This window comes from Chelonia mydas, chromosome 6 (genome assembly GCF_015237465.2).
Source record: "Chelonia mydas isolate rCheMyd1 chromosome 6, rCheMyd1.pri.v2, whole genome shotgun sequence".
NCBI classification, from domain to species: Eukaryota; Metazoa; Chordata; order Testudines; family Cheloniidae; genus Chelonia; species Chelonia mydas.
In genome coordinates, this window is record NC_051246.2 from 115,493,044 (window position 1) to 115,513,363 (window position 20,320).

Here is a 20,320-nt window from a genome sequence, read left to right on the forward strand (position 1 = left end):
CAGATATCTCCTCAGTCAACTCCTTGAGTATTTTAGGATGTATTTCATCAGGCCTTGGTGCCTTGAAGTCAGCTAACTTGCTAAGTAATTTTTAACTTAGCCCTGTTTGGTCTTGGTGTGCTGGTTGGCTCCATTTCTTAACCCAAACCTAGGCACAGGGTCAAGAGCAATAGGACTCAAGGGTGTGTTATATCAGACAAATGGGGCATGCTGTCTGGCACACACTGAAGGCATCCCTTTGCAAGGAAATAGACCCCACTCCGCCCCCCAAAATTTCATGTGACCACACAGACACATGCTGATGCTCCTAGCCCACCATGATGCTTAATAATTATTGCTTGGTTGGGTGAAGAAGACTACAGAGAAACGCTTACACTCCCTGGTAAGAACTTGAGCTTTGGTGGACAGTAAACTTTTTAGGAATTACAGCCTGTTGCTTAAACCAAACAGACCTGGTTTGGGTGTTTTGTTGCTTATTGCACAGCTGAAGCATCCATGCTTAGCTTCAAATATATTGTGTTTAAACAACACAGTATTTTTTTTCCAGCACCTACAAGGAGAGGGAACACTCTTTTTAACAGGAGCCCCTGGAGTCAATGAATACTGGCCTCCTGTGGCCCTGACTCAAGTGACTGGGGCAGGAAATAAAGATTTAGCAACATTCCTGCATGTCACATCTTAATTATACTCCAGCCCTTTCTTGTGCAGAGAGCTCAGGTGACCTGATCCTGCAGACTTTTAATGATTAGTCCCACTGACATCAGCACCAGCTCACAGACTAAACATGGCAAAGTGAGTCCCTTCCTTTTTCATCCCCCCTAGAGAAGATCTTCCAGTGCAGAATGAATTATTTCTTTAACAATCTACTGCTGAAAACACCTGTTACTAAACCAGCGGCAAAAGGAAGGAGTGTAGGGAAGGCAAATTCCACTCACAGAGGTGAGAGCTTTAGAGTTTGGATCAGGGAATGATGGAGAGAAATTTGAGAACAGCTTTCACATTTCTCTGAATCCATAAAGCTCCTATCAAAAGAAATAAGCACCTACCGTGTTTAAGCAATTTTTATTTAAGTATTTAGAGGGAAACTTCCATATCATAAGTAAAAATACTAGAGTCGAACCTTGTGTACAAAAAAAAAGTCACGGCAATGGGCTCTCTGCTGGACCACAGTAGTTTCTCGTGGAAAGGGGAAGTGAGGGTATTTCCAATACACTCTCTTCCAAATTAAAAAAATAAATGCTAATTAACTGCAGTACATTTCATCATTTTTATACAGTCAAGAGAATGAAAACAAAAAGCGATCTAAAAGAATGCAACCTACAAGGGAATAAAGTCATTTGGGCAGTAGAGGCAGAATAAGACTGTTTTTACGAAAGTTACAAAGAAACATGATACAACAACAAAAAAGGGAGTGGGGGAATTTCTCACTAAGATTAAAAACAAAATATATTCACTTGAACACCCTATTACTCAAACACAGAGAAAGTTTCAACCTACTTTCTTTTTTTCTTATATACGGGAAACACGTTAAAGTGCTTCTTCAAGAGTCAGAAGGCACCAATGACAGTTGCCTGATACCTTGAATGCACACTGAAGAGTGAGGAAATTGTCTGGCATGATGCAAACAGTAATTGTTTACATATCTTTATACAACTTCTCTTTAAAAAAAAGCAGCAACAAGTCATTACTTCAGTGCCATAATTTACTTCTGTTTGGTTGATTCATTCATCAAGATGAATTTCTCCCTTAGACCTGTGTGTGGCTTTTTATTCACTGTACAAAGTGGGGCAATTCTGCAGTACAGCATTTTAGATTAGATTGGTAATCAGACTGTTTTCTAAGTTTTGAGCAGCCAATCCTGTTAAATACTCTTAAACATTAGACAAATGGAATAATTAAATGCACTATCTTGAAGGGAATACTCATCTGTGCGATGTAGAAATGGACTAGATTCCACAGAATTCAATTTGATACATAATGTCTTGTAGCAGATGTTATAACAAAATAACTTGCTTTTTGAACTACCTCACTGAGGCCATTAATGCTGTTCCTATAGTTGATTTTCTGGAGTAGGATGACACTTCATTGCTGTCCAAAGTGAGTTTGAACCTTTAACTCTCCAGAGTTTGTTCACTTCGTTGCTTATATTATTGCACTAGCTACTAAAGTCTTTATAGCTTCCTAATAAATCTAATTGTTCAGAGTGCAGATTCTATATTTAGATAATGACCTGTATGAAATAAATAAAATAAGGGGATTTTTCTGGTCAGAGTTGCTGATATGTTGAATATCTTAATTATTTCTAATGTAAACTGTTTTGGTGCGTATTCTTAAAAACCTAGTCATTCAGCATAAAAGGTTGACTTAAACAAATCCATTCTTAAATGTTTTCTTCTCAAAAATGCATCAGAGAATTGTTTTAAATACAGAATCTGTGAGGCTTCCAACAAATTCATGTAAATTGTAGTACAAACATAGTTTGTAATTCCGATAATGTAGACAGTTTTCTAGTGTCCATTGAAGTAAGGTCCCCAAAATGTAGTCTGTTTTGTTTCTGAATGGGAAAAAAGGCAAAACATTAAGCTGTTCCACTGGCTGAATAGGAGAACTGAGGAAAATGAGGTCTTCTCTCATTATCTACACAATCCATACTGTCATCTGCAAAGAGAAAAATAAATTTTACCCACATTGAATAATGCCGTGTATATTTTGATTTTAAACAGAGTAGAGGTTAATGATTTTCATGTCTTGGAACAAATGCATTGTAACTTCCCCCCTTCACCCCAAACTAAAAATATAGCTAAAGATAGTAACAGAAAGGCATCAAACTTAAGACCTGCCTTGACTCTCTATTTAATGTAAGTCACAGAAGAAGTTAATTTTCAGCACAGAGATGTAACTGTGTTGGTGTCCATTTAACATTGCTGGAAGTTGTATGGCTGAATCCATACTCACTGTACTGAATTTTCACCCCTCCGTGTCTAGTGGTACAAAGTGAATGCTAAGTTACCATGGAAATAGAGTATACTTAAATTAAAAAAGCACATTAGCCATTATGCAACAAGTGTTTGTTAATATACACCATGTGTATGTGTATGCATTTCTAAGCTTATGAATATTGGTGGTTGGAAATTTTCCAGCGGAATGTTTTTCTGTTGGAAAATGCCAATTCGTTGAAAATGAAATGTTTTGAGGAAACTTGTTAATCTGAACATTATTTCATTTGGAAAAGAGCCAGTGCAAAGTGTTCTGACATTTTCAGAATGAAGCATTTTGATTTATTATTTTGAAACAACTTATTAACATTTTATTTTATATCAATTTTTGTAAAATGTCAAAATTAGAATGAAACTTTCTGATCTTACAAAATTAAACATTTCAACTGACCTGAAATTATTCTTTTTTTCAGAACTTCATTTTCTAAGATATTTCATATATTTTGTTTTAGTTCCATTTCAGAACAGAAACCAAATTTTGAACTCTCAGAACTCCCCACAACAAAAAATCCAGTTTCTACTCAGTTCTCTTTATGATATTCTATGCCTGTGAAAGGCACCAGACTGGAATTCTCTATTTAGCTGTGGAGTGGGTACAGTCATTTACACTTCCCCAAAACACTAGACTGGAGAGACCACCAGTAGGGGTTGAAAGGGCAATTCAGTTTCTATGCCCAGTCAATAGTTTGCTTCACTGCTGAGGCTACTAATAATGGGGTCGGTTATAGTATTGGTTTTCGAGGCATTTATGAGGATAGGGACTCAGACCGCCAGATCAAATCACATAGCTCACTGAGCAGCCACTGGATAACAACTTTCTGGTATTATCAATTAGAGATGGGCTCAGGGTGCAAAATTCAGTGTCAGATTTCTAAACATCCCAAAGCTGGAGCTGGGAGTTTGGTATGGACCCATCTTTGCCGCCATCCCAGATCTGAATAGGCAAACTAACAGTGAAAAGCTCCATATCAGTTTACTAACACCATGATCAAGTATAATCATACAGTTTAATTACTGTATATGAAGAAACCCAGATGAATCTGAACGGACATTTCTTTGATATTTTCTATAAGGCCAGATAACACTACTGAATATTATCTTGGGGTGGGCCTAAAAAGAGAGAGAGAAATATTTAGGAAACTTTACCTTGGTCAGGTGGAGTGATTGTAATCATCTGTGCTGTGAATTCTTCATCAAAATACCTTGTGTCTGTTTCAGATGTAACTTGTGGTTTAAATGGAGGTATAAGCTGAAAGACACAAAAATACTGCAAGCTTATAGTTTATTGAAATACATTCTTTATAGGTTGGCTTTGAATTTCAGCTATAAACCACAGTGACTTTTCCTATACTGCTAATAAAATCATGGCTCGTAGGAAAGAAACGTATACAATACAAAGTATTTAAATGTGCATTTGCTGTTTATGGGATGTGAATGGCTTTGTTTCTAAATCGTGTTTGCAGTAGAAAGAGTTGTGAGCTCTTGATGCTACTTCAAGCAATAAATAAATAGCTGATATTTACAATTAAGAAATTAATAGTCTGTTTTTTAAAAACAGTATACATACTATAGGCCTTATCACCTCTGCTTTAGGCATGGGAGAGGGGCAAAAGGAGCAGAAAGCCTGCCTAATTGCTCAAAATTGTTCAGAGGGAGAGGAGCTGTACTTCAGTGGCATTACAGCTCCCTCCTATCCCATGGAAACAACTGGATATAAACGCTGCACTTCTGGAGCTCTGAAGGTTTAAGGGAAACTGGCATGGTCAGTGGAGAGCTTCTTACATTGCATCCTTCTCTGGCTAAACCATGAGTAGCACTAATAAGACCCCACGCTGTGCTGTTAAACTCTCTTGGGTGTGAGGGGTAGAAGTCAGCCTCGTGTAAGCAGGGAGTCTGGCAGCAGGACTCTAGGCAAACAGAGCTGCTTGAGTCGGGTGGGGGAGGAGGGAGTGTGGGAAGTAGCACGCCCACCATGCTGGTCTTATGCAGATGCAGCGTTCCAAAGGATTTTGTAATGTGCAGTTTTAGAAGGCAGCATATCTGGTAGACAAATCTTGTTCTGTTTCCCACTGCATGATACAGCAGAAACTTGAGTGTGAAGTCACAGTCTGTAGCCCTTCCACAGAGGACATGATGCTGGGCATCAGTTCACCCACCACTGGGGATAAATCTGGCAGTCGTAATAGCAACTACACTACACTAGGCAACACAACAATTGGGAAATGGGATCATGGAAGCATACTGTATCCCACTGAAACTGCAGGGACTAGGTTAGCTAAGCAGAACATTAAATCACTCAGGCCTGGTCTACAATTAAAAGACAGATCTACGTAGCTATGGTGCTCAGAGGCATGCAAAATCCACACCGTGAGTGCTGTAGCTATGCTGACCTAGTCCCTGGTGTAGGCACAACAAGGTCAAATAACTTAAGGACGGCCACACTGGATCAGACCAATGGTTCATCTAGCCCAGTATCCTGTCTTCCAACAGTAGCCAATGCCAGGTGCTTCAAAGGGAATGAACAGAACAGGCAATCATCAAATGGTCCATCTTCTGTCGTCCAGTCCCAGCATCTAGCAATCAGAGGCTTAGGATACCCAGAGCATGGGGTTGTATCCCTGACCATCTTGGCTGATAGCCATTGATGGACTTATCCTCCATGAACTTGTCTAATTCTTTTTTGAACCCAGTTATAGTTATGGCCTTCACAACATCCCCTAACAATGAGTTCCACAGGTTGACTCTGTTATGTGAAGTACACTTCCTTTTGTTTGTTTTAAACCTGCTGCCTATTAACCTGACCCTGGTTCCTGTGTTAGCAAAAGGGGAAACAACACTTCCTTAGTTGCTACTGCAATACATACAATAAATAATACCATTAGGCCCCTTTAATTTTATTTCAGATTAGATTTAAAATTAAAGACAAAAATATGATCCACAGACACAGAATCTGGTGATACTTCAACGAAAAATCCTGTGAGGTTTAGAACCAACAATTCAACATTATGGGAAGTGAGAATACAACTGTTTTAAAAATGGCCCTTATTATAAATACCTAATACAGTTACAATATGCAAACAATATACATATTTTAAACCTAAATTTTCAAAACTAACTAGTCATTTTGGGTGTCCAATACCTTGAAGGAGTCTGAGGATCAGATAAGTGCTAAGCACTTTCAGAAATTCAGGCCCCTTTAAGAGGTCTCAATCATAGGACTGGAAGGGACCTTGAGAGGTCATCTAGTCCAGTCCCCTGCACTCATGACAGGACTAAGTATTATCTAGACCATCCCTGACAGGTGTTTGTCTAACCTGCTCTTCAAAATCTCCAATGATGGAGATTCCACAACCTCCCTAGGCAATTTATTCTGGTGCTTAACCACCCTGACAGGAAGTTTTTCCTAATGTCCAGCCTAAACCTCCCTTGCTGCAATTTAAGGCCCTTGCTTCTTGTCCTATCCTCAGAGGTTAAGAACAACAATTTTTCTCCCTCCTCCTTGTAACAACCTTTTATGTACTTGAAAACTGTTATCAAGTCCCCTCTCAGTCTTCTCTTTTCCAGACTAAATAAACCCAATTTTTTTTTTCAATCTTCCCTCATAGGTCATGTTTTCTAGACCTTTAATCATTTTTGTTGCTCTTCTCTGGACTTTCTCCGATTTGTCCACATCCTTCCTGAAATGTGATGCCCAGAACTGAACACAATGCTCCAGCTTTTAATAGATCAGCACTATATTTGCCCTTTTCGAGTCATCTGGAATCTCTACCATCTTCCATGACTTTTCAAAGATAATCACTAATGGTTCAGATATCAATGTTAAGTACCCCAAATTATTGGACCCTTTTGAAAATGAAGGCTTTATAGTCTATATGTTATTAGAGGTACATTAGAAGGGAGCTCCATTTCATAAGATAACAATCCTATTCTCATGTGAGTCTGGGCAATCTATTTTTTTGTGAGGATAAACACCCTTTCTCCCTGATACTGAACCCCCAATATTCTGATCATCCAAAAGGCAGTTTCTCCTCCATCTAAGCTATAGCTTGGCCCTTTTTGCGTGTTTGTTCTATCCATAACCCATTTAGCTAATGGTGATTTTGGCACATATGCTGCTCCCCGTCACTCTCTAAATTGTCTGCAGTGCTGAGTCTCAGAATGCGTGAGTGATTAAGGACTCGGGCTCTGCAGCAGAAACCTAAACTCTATGCTAGAGAATGACGGGGAACCACAGAAGGAAACAGAAAACAAGTATAAGATGTGTTTTAGATTATTTTTTACAAAATATTTGTAAAATACAATCTAAGACAGGGTGAGCTGCACCTACGAAACGAGGAAAATATTTTTGCATATTGTCAGATTTGGATTATTGAACTACGAGTGGAAGTGGGAGAATGTAGCAAGGAGTGGTGAGGTTCGTTTTATTAAGTGGATTTATTAAGTGGATTGCAGCCCTCACTGCAATAGCTCAGCAGACTATGGTTGAGAGGTGCCACTTATAGTGTAATGCTGCTGCATGCCAGCATAAGATACGTGGACTTAAGTTGCTTACCTAGCCAAGAGAAACTGGTGAGAAGATGCAATTAAAATATCAATATTTACATGGAGTTTGTGGAAGGATGAAGTATTGCACAGTTAAAATGCAGCCTTCTCCAAGGACAAATGGCAAAGATTTTCAGCAGGGATCTTCTGATAAAGATTTTAAATTTCTGTGACTAGACAAACTCAGCCAAACTCCCTGTTGTTCAAAGCAAGGTCTTGTCTCCCAGAAAATGTCCTTGTTCATACAAAACCTCAATTATGTAAACATATTCAACATTTCCTGATGACACTGGGGAACCATGTCTGTCCCAGAGATTCATGTAGCATATTTCACTCACTATGGGGTGATATTCTATCACTTTCAGAAGGCCCTCCAGGCCACTTAAACCTGTCGCTTTGGCTTACACAGAGTGGGTATTTCTGCAGTAGATAGTGTCTTAGATCCAATTTCTGATTTGCCTGCTTGCTAAAAGTGGGCCAAAGAGGCTGGGTTTTGGTTTTGCAAAGACAATGTCAGAGGTAGTCTTGATCCACGCACTCTTTTCCCCAAGGCAGCAAATGTCTGGAGGGACTGGGAAAAAAGATTGAAGTTTTTGGCCCGTCACCACACACTATAAGCTTCATGAAGATCATATTAAAAACAATATTTTTTACCCTGAACTGTGTAAACTCTGTAGTCAGAATGCTGGCACGCAGAAGTCCAAGACCTGATAAATTCACTGCAGACATTCTGCATGTGGCAGTCTCCTTTGATATCTGGTCTTAAAAGGGATATTGTCAAGGCTAGTAGACCCAAAATCAGACCTTCCAGACAGCTCTTTGTTTCCTGGCAGATGCACAAAAGGCAAATAAATGACTTGCTATCCCTCCAATTTGTTTGGCTGCCTTAGTCTGGGGAGCAGACAGGGTATGGAAAATACACAACTCCTATTCTCTCAAGAATTGAGATCCTTGTAAATTTCAGAACTCTGCTTTCTGACAAGAATAGGGCAGGCAGAATGAGAGGCGCCCAGTAAAACATGCATGTGTGATCATGAATTAACACAGTTCTAGGGTTTGTTTTCCACTTGCCCAACAGAAGAGTTGGAGTTCTGTCGGTTACAACCTTTTCTTTTAGAGGAAATGACAGATTTTCCAGAAGCAGAAGGGCAGAGTTATATTGTAAATATTAAAATGTGTATATAATACAACAGGTTAAAATTTTAGTCTGGCAACCTGGACAGCATCCTTTAAAAGGATCAATATATGCTGAATGATGCATAGGCATTCAAGTGTGAAACATGCAATGCTGAAATATTTCATCAGGATTCAGATGCATCTCTCTCCCTTCTGTGAAATGATATAAAGGGGCAACCATCTTTCCTAATACAAGAGTCTTCTAGGATTAGGAACGTGCGTGTCATATTACATTTTGTTTGCTGTATCTTTTGCGTTCTCCAGGGGACTATTCAACATCTTCATAACTTTATCAGGAATACAAAGAGGGACACATTTCTGCAAGGAGAGAGGGAAGTTTTGGAAGGAGAAGATAGGGTACCCTTTGTAGTCCCAATACAACAGGAAAGCCAACAATGTTAATCTCGACTGGTATGATATGGAAACTGCTAACATATTATTACATTAGTTATACCAAAAGCTAAAACCCTGAGCAGATCATACATTTCTATTCATTAATAAGAGACTTTCAGGTTAAAAATAAATTATTATTGATGCCAACTGAGACCCAAAGGTGGCTTTAGTACTTTCCAAAACCAAGGGAAGATATGACTCTTGCCTCCTAATTAAATTAGCTCTGATATGATGCGGGGAAAACAAGACAGTACGGAGGGCAAAGTGGGATAACATGAATAAAATCACACAGTTACTCAACAACGGCTAGTGCATGGCATGATGAAGTAGTTTCTCTTTTTATCACTAAGTAGATGTCTGAGTTCCATGTGGGTGTCATGACAAAAGTGTGTGTGAGGAGGGACTTGAATGAGTGGAGGGAAACTCTCGGAAGAGGTAATGAGGGCAACGTGGAAGATGGCACTAAGATAATGGAGGAGGAAGTGACTGAGGCCGACATCACTGACAGAGTAGTGGTTATGCCAGTCACATGGCAGCAGGTCAGTCTCTCTGACTCTAGGGGCTCTTGTTAGAGAACATGGGGGCAGGGCTTCAGAAAAGAAGGTGACAAACCATGAATTCAGATACTTAAAATTGTCCTTCCCTTCTTTGTCACAAACCCCTTACTAGAACTGGACTAACTTTAAAAAATCCAAGTTTTACTTTCTGTGTTTATGCTATTTGTCTGATCTAGTCTATTTGCATTATTCAAACAGAGAGAAATGAGAAAAAGCAAAAAACAGTTTCACTATTATTTCTGATTAGTTTCATGTTCAGAGTCTCAGGCACTGGTTCAATGAGCCAGTTTCTGGGCTTCAAGCATCTTAGGGGTATCACTTGTTAAAGAGAAAACTGTTTCAACTAGAATTAAAACAGAATTCGTGGAAACCAGTTTTGTAAAAGCTTGTGTTTACAAAAAACTAATATTTTGAGCCATTTTTGACCTAACAGATTCTCTTTTACTCCTATTATTGATTTAGATATGTTTTCTTTAGCAGGAATTTTTTAGTTAGAAATAAAGAACTATATTGGTGTAAGAACTATGTAACCATTCTGGCTTAGAAAAGCTGACTCAGAAACATAGCAAACCTTTTTTATGAAATAATCTTCAATAACCAATATAGGGGACCACCTCAAACGTATTCAGTTTCTCCACAAACCCACTTTACATCAGAGGAATTATTATAAGTACCTTTTTCTCATATACGTCTTGCCAAACAATGCCAGAAAAAAATTTGTGTTGCATAATCTCCTTTGCGTCATCAGAGCCACCACCTAACCTGTTTTAGGGAAAAAAAAAAAAAAAAAAGAACACTTGAGCATATGTAGTTTTCAAATAAGATTATTACTGAGAAGTGAGGAAGTCATGGGTTATATGGTTAAGTAACCAACAGTTTATCAGTTTCGGGTCTGAAAACAAGCCTTTACCTTGATGCATTTGTTTCATGTACTAAGACTCATGAATACTGTTTGATTGTCCATTTCAGACTTCAACATGCTTTCAAAACCTCTAGTGGAACTATTTTAAAGAGACAAATTATTGATACAGAAAAAGATGCATCTAAAATTTGTGCTTCAAACTATCTGACCTCAAAATGAAGTTCTATTATGTGACTTTAAAAGGGGGCTTCTCTTACTCAACATCTCTGCTCTAATTCATATTTGTTTTAGTGGCAAAAGTAAGTTATTACTTTTAGCATACAGAGCTTGTGCATGCCTATGGGAGAGTGAGCTGGATTCTAGTCCTTCTTGTGCATTAAGTTTTACTGTGTTCCAATAAGAGGCCCAATCAGTTACACCTGGCAACTAGGAAAAGGGAATGAGGTTTGCTCAGGTGTAAATTAAAGCTAAAATCTGAAGATAATGGGAGTTATACCATAGAAATGAAGAAAGGCAGAATTTGACCTGTAGAACGCTAATCATTTGTTGGAAGCATAACTTACAGGCCATCAAAAAACTCTCTTTGTGGAAATATTTGATATGATTCATAGATTCCAAGGCCAGAAGGGACCACTGTGATCATCTAAATTTGACCTCCTGTATAATACAGGTCATAGAACTTCCCCAAAATAATTCCTAGATCAGATCTTTTCAAAAAACATCCAATCTTGATTTAAAAATTTCCAGTAAAGGGGAATCCACCACGACCCTTGGTAAATTGTTTTCATTGTTAAGAAGCTGTTATGGAAGATAATGAAACACAAACACAGAACCCCATGTTGCCATTTTAGTCAACTTTCAGAGAAGAGCTGATGCTTAAAAATACATTTTGTAACAAGAGTTGAGTGAGCCCTGACTGAGCTAGCCAGACTTCCTTCTAACTCTGTTACAAGGAGTAGTCACTTCTCAGTGTGCTGGGATATCTTCTTGGAAGCCAAAATGATCTTAACGACCAACAGTGAAAGACACAAGGTTTTTAAAAGAAATGAATTATGCAACCTGACGTAAATGTAAATTATAAGAAGATACTTGGTGCTATAACAACACAAATAATATTATCAAGTTGTACACAAACAGTACTCTCCTTCCTGGATTCAGGGAAACACAATGGGTTTTCTATTGATTTAAATTATATCGAGATAGGGCACTTTTATTACGACAGAGTCTTCACACAGACATGACCCAACATAATTACAGGTATAAATTAAAGCAATTTAGTTATTTTTGTTCCAGTTAACGTGTAGAGAAGCCCTGAGTCAACAGGAGTTTTAACTTTATTATATGGGTGAAATGCTTTCTCTCAAAGACTGAACCACATTATCCAAACAATACAAAAAGCATGTTCTTCTGGAACAAAACACACACAGAGATCAACAGGCTTCTAGTTCACCTATCACCTTCAGACAGGTGATAGATGAAATTCACAGATATGAAGGCTGGAAGGTACCATTACAACCATTATGATAATCTAGTCTGACATCCTGCATATGGTGCCCATCACCATAATTTCTGAGCACCTCATGAACTTTAATGTATTTATCCTCCCAAACACCCCTGTGTGGTAGGGAACTATTATCATCCCCATTTTACAGGTGAGAAGCTGAGCCACAGAGTGGCTAAGTGACTTGCCCAATCACACAGGAAATAGGGTAGAGCTGGGAACTGAACTCACTACTCCAAGTCCCTGGCTAGCACCTTACCATTGGGCCACACTTCCTCTTATAACACAAGCCACAACACAATTTCACTCTGCAATTCTTGCAATCCTAACTATGGATATAAACAACACTATAAAAGCAATACACCATTAAAAGTTTACAGTGATATATTACAAAGATTAAATGAGAACCGAGACCTAGAAACTACAGAAAAAACTATAGTCTAAATCAGGGTGGATAAAAATCAATGATTTAAAAAAAAATTTAAAAAATCAGATTTTTTTAATTTAAATTGGATTTTTTTTTGATAAAATGCTTTTTGAGGAAAAAACCTATCTAAAGATAGTTTTAATTAAGATACATTATAGCTCAAAGATATCTCATAATGGAATAGGGATTATAAATTCGAATTCTATAATATGAGACAATATATTCATATAATGATTAAGAAAAGTTTTGTAAATGAGTTCCAATAGTTCATGGATTAGGGACCCAATCTTATGGGGTTCCACAAGCTTCTGTATAGATTATTTAGGTTAGTCTTTCTGTCTACCCAATGGGACTCAGTGCTCAGTCTAGAAGATACTATCAGAGATGCTTAGTTTTGCAGTTCTCAAACTGTGGATTTGTGTCTCCAGAGCTAACATGCTCGTTAACAGCAAAAATGTTTTTAAATCAATCAATCAATCAATAAATATACAGAGGTGAGAAATAACAGACCTCAACCCTATTATCCCTCTGCAAATTTGTGTACACAGAGTCAATCACTTACCTCTCTCTAAAAGTGAAAAGTTTCAAAAAGTTCAATGAATAGAAGATTGTTGGGAGCGGAATAGATCTGGACAAGGAGAAGAAGTCTGGAGATAAATGTGAGAAGGGAGGGACAGGCAGTAGAAACAAAAGTGAAACCATTTGAGCAGCATATTCCAGGAGTTTTGAGGTCTTTCTGAGTGTAGCCTTCATTGATCTACTATACCATTCTCTCACTAGAAGGGAAAACCTATAGTGGCAACAGGCCGTAAAAGAGACTCAGTTTGGGAATATTTTAATGAAGTTCCTCTACCTGTGGGTAAGACAGGATGCGTGCAAAATGCAAACAGTGCAACAAAGAAATGCAAGGCCTGGTTGCCCGAATGAAACAACATCATGAGAAGTGTTCCTTCTCAGGAGGAAGCTGCATTGAAGATGATGAAAGGAACATGTCCTAACACGCAGGATCTTCTGGTTGGTAAACTTTTTTATTTCATACTTCTTTCTTAAGGACTGCCTGTCTTCCTTCTGGACTAGTCTTGAATTCTCATGTTTGAGCAAAAAATATAGTTGTTACTCTATTGTACTATCATTTTAGATGCAGTGGTGATAAAAAATAAATGGCTGAAATAGGCAGATCTTCCTTTTACAATAATCATCTTTTGTGGTTCAAAAGAGAAAAATCATCATTAGGAAGGTGCTTAGAAAAAACCATGAAACATGTGCATTCTCTGAACTTACAAAACTGCATACAGCCTGGAAGTTATTTTAATGATCTGACTGCAAACATCTGTGCTCCAGAAGTGAAAGACAGCCGCTATCATTCTGAAGAGAAACCAAGTGCAAATACAGAAATCATTCTGCATACCTAAATCACTGACAGGATTACAATTAGGGCCCTAGCAATTTCACGGCTGCGAAAAAAGTGTCATGGACCATGCAACAAGCCCTTCCTCATGAAATCTGATCTCCGTCTTGCTGCTGGGAGTGCCCCAATCAGGAGGCTCCTAGCTTCGAGTCCCTGCTGGGCTGGGGAAGGACAGGACTTGTCCTTCCCTTGCATGGCAACTCGGTGTGGGGAAAGGGAAGATCAGATCCACTTCCAGGTACCTTTTGGGTTGGGACCCCCAAGGTTACAATACCCTAAAATTTCAGATGTAAACATCTGAAAACATGAAACTGACCAATTTTAAAACCCTCTGGCTGTGAAACTGATCAAAATGATTGTGAATTTGGTAGGGCTCTAGTTATAAAGAAACACAATAAAAAAGGTTACTGAATCATGGATTCAGTATCATCTCAGCTAACTCATCGATATAAGGGTTTAAACAATGCTGAGCACCCATTTCCATTCACAGCTTTAAAAAAAAAAATAGTACTAGTTCTTTATTTTAATAATCTCAACTCTACTGCAGCATGGTTCTCTGATCCAGAAAAGCATTTAAGCATGTACTTAACTTTAAACATGTGAGTAGTCCCACTGATAGTGAGCTTGTGCTTAAATCCTTTCTGGGCCAAGACCACACAAGATGGGATACAATGAGTCTATCATCATCTGGAAGGCCTTTTACACCATTAACCACTAGGTTCTTGATTGTCTTCTGCTAGTTGCTCATTTTGGGTCTTCCCCAGTGACCTTTTATCCAGCAGACTCTTAAATCACATTATTCTCCAGTTCGTCTCCACTTATTTCCAATATATATTGTTATGCTAAAATATTTAGCAACTCCAAAATCTCAAACACAATATTTTAATATTCCCCTGCAGGGCTTTCAAGACATAACTCACTGTTATTAAAATCCTTATCAATCACCATAGTAGATATTCCCTATGGTCCACCTTGCGTATAGGAAGATCTAATCATTGCTAGCACCAGGCTGATGTACGTGATAAATGGCACACTTTGTTCCTTCCAAATGCTCTTCATTTCACTTGAATGCTGCAGAGAAGAATGACATTTTGGCAGTAGGCCCACATTTTCCAAATATTGTGGAACCAAGGAGCAGAATTCCTTCCATTTCCGGTTTGTATTGTTGCTAGAATCCACTGCTTCACAAGTGTCTCCAATTCCTATGTAGTCCCGAATCAGCACTAACTTAAGCCACTTTTCATTACTAGGTCTTCAAGTGTGATCCCTCTGACTTTATGATAAAGACCACATCCTCAATACACCTAAGTTTACAGAATCTGCTTCCTTCCGTTCAAATTTCTACCATTCCAACCCTGAAAAGCACTCTACGTATACTGGTTAAACAAATACATTAAACACACTTAAGTGCTGTGGAACTCTTTGGTCCTAAATTTTCACAGACAAGGTGGGTGAGGTAATAACATCTTTTATTGGACCAACTTCTGTTGGTGAGAGGGACAAGTTTTTGAGTTTTACAGAGATCTATTTTCAGGTCTGGGAAAGACACTGAGAGCATCACAACCAAATACAAGATCAAACAGATAATTAAGCATAAGTAGTTAGAATATGTGAAGGTGAAGTGGTCCATTAATACCCCTGTAGTCATAGGACAAAAAGGGGGGTTAATGGGTTACGGATTGTTGTAATAAGCCATAAATTCAGTGTCTTTGTTAAGACCATGATTTTTAGTGTCTAGTTAAATTATGAATTTAAGCTCCCAGGCTCATCTTTTGAAAGTGTTGTGCAGGTTTCCTTTGAGGAAGAGTTAGATACAGAGTGATCGCTTTGTCAAAAATGTTCACCCACAGGTGATATGGTGTTTTTGTCCTTTATCATTTTCCTCTGAGAATTCATTTGCGAGTATAGTGATTGTCTAGTTTCACTCACATAGTTGTTATTGGGGCATTTAGTGCACTGGATGAGGTACACCACGTTTTGTAGGATCCATGGATCTTGAAAGATGTGTTGTGGGGGGTGTTGATCATGTAGCAGTAGAGATAAGTCTGCAAGTTTTGCATCTGTTGTTCTATTAGGGTCCAGTGCATCCTGATCTGTGGGGAGCTTCCTGCTGCTGCTGAGCTTGGATAGGATGGGGAGTTGTGTGAAGGCTGGAAGAGGGGATTCAGGAAAGATATCTTTCAGAATGGGGTCCCCACCAAATATGGGTTGTAGTTGTTTCATGATACCCCATATAGATTCCAGTGTGGGGTGGTAGGTGACAATTAGGAGTGTACAGTCAGAGGGTTTTTTTTTCCTGTATTGAAGCAGGTTCTCTTGGGGTATTTGGGTAGCCCGTGCCATGATGTGATCTACTTCTCTCGTGGAGTGTCCTTGTTTGGTGAAGGTAGTTTTAAGTGTGTTAAGGTATATATCCCTAACTTTCTCCTCAGGGCATATTCTGTGGTATCTGAGTGCCTGGCTGTAGATAACAGATATCTTGGTGTGTTTGAGGTGGTTACTGTATCTATGAATGTAGGTGTGGTGATCCGTGGGTTTCTTGTACATAGTTGTCTGAAGGGTTCCATTATTGAAGTTGATTGTGGTGTCCAGGAAGTTGATGTTAGTGTGGGAGTGTTCCAGAGACAGTTTAATGGACAGGTGATGGTGGTTGAAGTTGTGGTAGAAATCTATGAGGGAGTTGAAGTCATCTGTCCAGAAAATAAAAATATCACTGGTGGTATCTCAAGAATATCATTGGTTTCGGGGTGCATTTGTCTAGAAATTCTTCTTCAAGATGGCCCATGAAGAGGCTGGAATATTGGGGAGCCATCCCAGTACCCAGGGCTGTTCCCATGGATTGGACAAATTGTTTGTTGTCGAATGTAAAATTGTTATGGGTGAGGATGAAATGGATGAGTTTGGTGATGTGTTTTGGGGGGGAAATCTGAGAGTTGACCATTGTCTTGTTGATATTTGAGGCAGGCAGTGATGCAATTATTGTGAGGGATGCTGGTTGATAGGGAAGTGACATCCATGGTGGTAAGGATGGTGTTCAGAGGGAGGTTGTTAATGTTGCAGAGTTTCTGGAGGAAGTCAGTTGTGTCCTGAAGGAAGCTGTCCCTTTGTGTCCTGAGTGGTTAGGATGGTTTCTGAGTTCCAATATTCCTTCAGTAAGAATGCTGTGGCTAGATGATGGGTCTACTGGGGTTCCCTTGTTTGTGTATCTTGGGAAGAATGGAGAAGCTCCATGGAGTGGTGTCACAGGGAGGAGTCCTGTGAGTCTCTCCCACCTTAGATACGGACCGCACTCACTCCAGGTCACCTTCACCACCACCATGCTTTTTGATAGTGTTCATTCAGGCTGCTGACTGTCATACTATTTACATATATACAAGTCCCAGTCACTTCCCTTCTTACTTCTGGGGTAAAAGGGAACGGTACTAGCAGCAACCAGATCTTCTTTCTTTGAGGCTCTGTCAGCCCCCTTCCCCTTTCCAGGGCATCCTTCCTCTCTATTTATCTGCTCCCAGCTGCTGGGGTTGCTTCTCCTAAATAGCCATTCAGCTGTGGCCCTACTTGTTATCTGGACTTCCACTTAGATTCCAGTTAAATTTATGGGGATTTGAGTGACAGGTTACTGAGTCAACTCCTGACTCAGAACCCCTGTCACAGGTGGGCTCGTGGGGGATGAGTTTATAGAGTTTCTCTTACCATTGTTTGAGGCAGGATTTGAGGATATCCTTACGTTCCTGGGTAAATTGTGGTGTGGGGTCTTCTTCGAGTTCTTTATAGGAGGTGGTGTCAGAGAGTTGTTGGTTGACTTCATTCATGTAGTTATCACGGCTGAGGACTACGATGGCACCTCCTTTGCTGGTCTGATCACTATCTAGTGGTTAGATTTCAGGGAGTGCATAGCTGTCTTCTCGGCAGTGGAGATTGTGTTGGATGTGATCTTTGTTAAGGATTTCACAGTTAATTTTCATGTGAAACAATGTAATGATCAAGCGTGTGGGTTCGTCTGCTCTGTGGTGGTCAGATTATTCTTTTTTCTTATGATTATCACTGGGGACGTGGGGTGATTTTTGGTAGGGACGTGATAACTGTGAGTGGTTTCGGAATTGTTGAAAGAATTCTTTGAGGCAGAGTCGGCAAAAGAATTCTTCTAGTCCTCCGCATGTTAGTATGGTATCAGGTTCTATGGTGGTTTAACCACTCGGTTTTGTCTCCAGTTCTGCCAATTACGGTCTGGTCAGAACTAAGCCTACATAAACATTCAGTGAGAGACCATCGCCGTTCCAAATTGGCTTCTCCCCCATTTGCAGAACTCTGTGAACATGCAGCATTTTGTGTGAAATTTTTACAATGGTAAAGTTTCCATCAAAACTAGAAATGACTTTAAAAAAAAAAAAATTGCGTTTTTGAAAGTTTTAAAACAAACGTTTCATGGTGCATTTCAGATTTCCAGCTGAGATTGGTTATATGGGCACCAGGAATTGTTTATTGCATGGTTCCACAATTGGCTGAGCATGGTCCAAGGGCTCAGGAGGATCAGCTCAGCAGTGGGAGTGGCTGCAGGTTGCCAGAGGGGAAAATTACTTCTTTGAATAAGGACCTGAGCCTGGAGACTTCTCTCTAGCAGCCATGCACAAGGACTTAGGGTTTGCATCTACCTTGTCTCCCCATGAGCAGTATTAGCCACAAGAACAGACTCTGTGCTGCTCCCTCCTGTATGGCAGAGCCACTTATTAAATATTATGTTGAGTTGGAAGGGCAATGATCTATTGCACATGCAGCTATGAGGGTGAAAATACAACCTGTCATCTACGTTCAAATATCTAAGATGTACTGACAATATAACATGATCCCAAGTTTTTGCTTTCAACATTATCTTTTCTTCCCAGCTTCTTTGTAAGATAGGTAGGTTGGATGCAGAAGCAGTGGATTGTGGGAAATTTCAAAAGGCCACCCAAGCATTGTAGACCAGTAGCAGGATGACTATTTAACTAATTCATCTTGTCCATGCTCATGCTGGTGGCTAAACTGGTTCAGACTGAAATGGTTTAGACTAAACCAGTTCATACACCTGCTTACAGCCTCTACTCTGTCTAGATCTGCTGAAGCACTGTGTGCAGATGGGAAGTGCTTTACAAGCAGTATGCAGGGCTTAAAGAAGTTCTTAGGTCACATTTCTCTAGGTGAAGACAAAGCTTTAGTAGTTGTGACATGCATGTAATGAAACAAAATGATAAAATTCACCATCTGTCTTGCGTGTTTGTGATACTCTAATGCAGAGAAGAGGAAATGGCAGACTGCCTCTCTTGGGGCTTTAACTGTGGATTTTCACACTTTCAAAGGTTTGGGTTTCTTGTAAGGTCAGGTTCACGAACTCAAACCACTGGCACGTGCCTGCAGCCTTAACAACATACTTTGCAAGGGAGTAACAGTACTAGAAACAATGAGATGCAGGAGCACTTTGTGTTGCTAAAAGGAGTAACTTTTGGTTGTAGATTAATAGATTCATAGATATTAAAGGTCAGAAGGGACCATTATGATCATCTAGTCCGACCTCCTGCACAACACAGACCACAGAATCTCACCCACCCACTCCTACAAAAAACCTCTCACCTATGTCTGAGCTATTGAAGTCCTCAAATCGCAGTTTGAAGACTTCAAAGAGCAGAGAATCCTCCAGCAAGTGACCCATGCTACAGAGGAAGGTGAAAAACCTCCAGGGCCTCTTCCAATCTGCCCTGGAGGAAAATTCTTTCCTGACCCCAAATGTGGCGATCAGCTAAACCCTGAGCATATGGGCAAACTTCACCAGCCAGATACCCAGGAAAGAATTTTCTGTAGTAACTCAGATCCCACCCCATCTAACATCCTATCGGGCCTATTTACCATGAATATTTAAAGATCAATTAATTACCAAAATCATGTTATCCCATCATACCATCTCCTCCATAAACTTATCAAGTTTAATCTTAAAGCCAGATAGGTCTTTTGCCCCCACTGCTTCCCTTGGAAGGCTATTCCAAAACTTCACTCCTCTGATGGTTAGAAACCTTCGTCTAATTTCAAGTCTAAACTTCCCAATGACCAGTTTATATCCATTTGTTCTTGTGTCCACATTGGTACTGAGCTTAAATAATTCCTCTCCCTCTCCACTATTTATCCCTCTGATATATTTATAGAGAGCAACCCTCTCAACCTTCTTTTGGTTAGGCTAAACAAGCCAAGCTCCTTGAGTCTCCTTTCATAAGACAGGTTTTGCATTCCTTGGATCATCCTAGTAGCCCTTCTCTGTACCTGTTCCAGTTTGAATTCATCCTTCTTAAACATGGGAGACCAGAACTGCACACAGTATTCCAGATGAGGTCTCACCAGTGCTTTGTATAACGGTACTAAAACCTCCTTATCCCTACTGGAAATACCTCGCCCGATGCATCCCAAGACTGCATTAGCTTTTTTCACGGCCA

At 39.5% G+C, this 20,320-nt stretch overlaps 1 protein-coding gene across 6 annotated transcripts in view; it reads right to left on the reverse strand.

Moving 5' to 3' along the window:
* Positions 1 to 1,045: 1,045 nt before the first annotated feature.
* Positions 1,046 to 20,320, reverse strand: part of AKT1 (AKT serine/threonine kinase 1) — a 116,021-nt gene continuing 96,746 nt past the window's right edge. For 5 of the 6 annotated variants that reach the window (XM_037901060.2, XM_007067988.4, XM_043548573.1 and 2 more), the window contains 3 exons: positions 10,339 to 10,426; positions 4,143 to 4,245; positions 1,046 to 2,658 (listed from right to left, as the gene is read on the reverse strand). In XM_037901060.2, the coding sequence (XP_037756988.1) occupies positions 2,579 to 2,658; positions 4,143 to 4,245; positions 10,339 to 10,426 (271 nt within the window). In that variant the 3' untranslated portion in view covers positions 1,046 to 2,578. Of the gene's footprint in view, positions 2,659 to 4,142; positions 4,246 to 8,927; positions 9,033 to 10,338; positions 10,427 to 20,320 lie in introns of those variants that run through there. The other variant, XM_043548574.1, reaches the window with a different exon arrangement.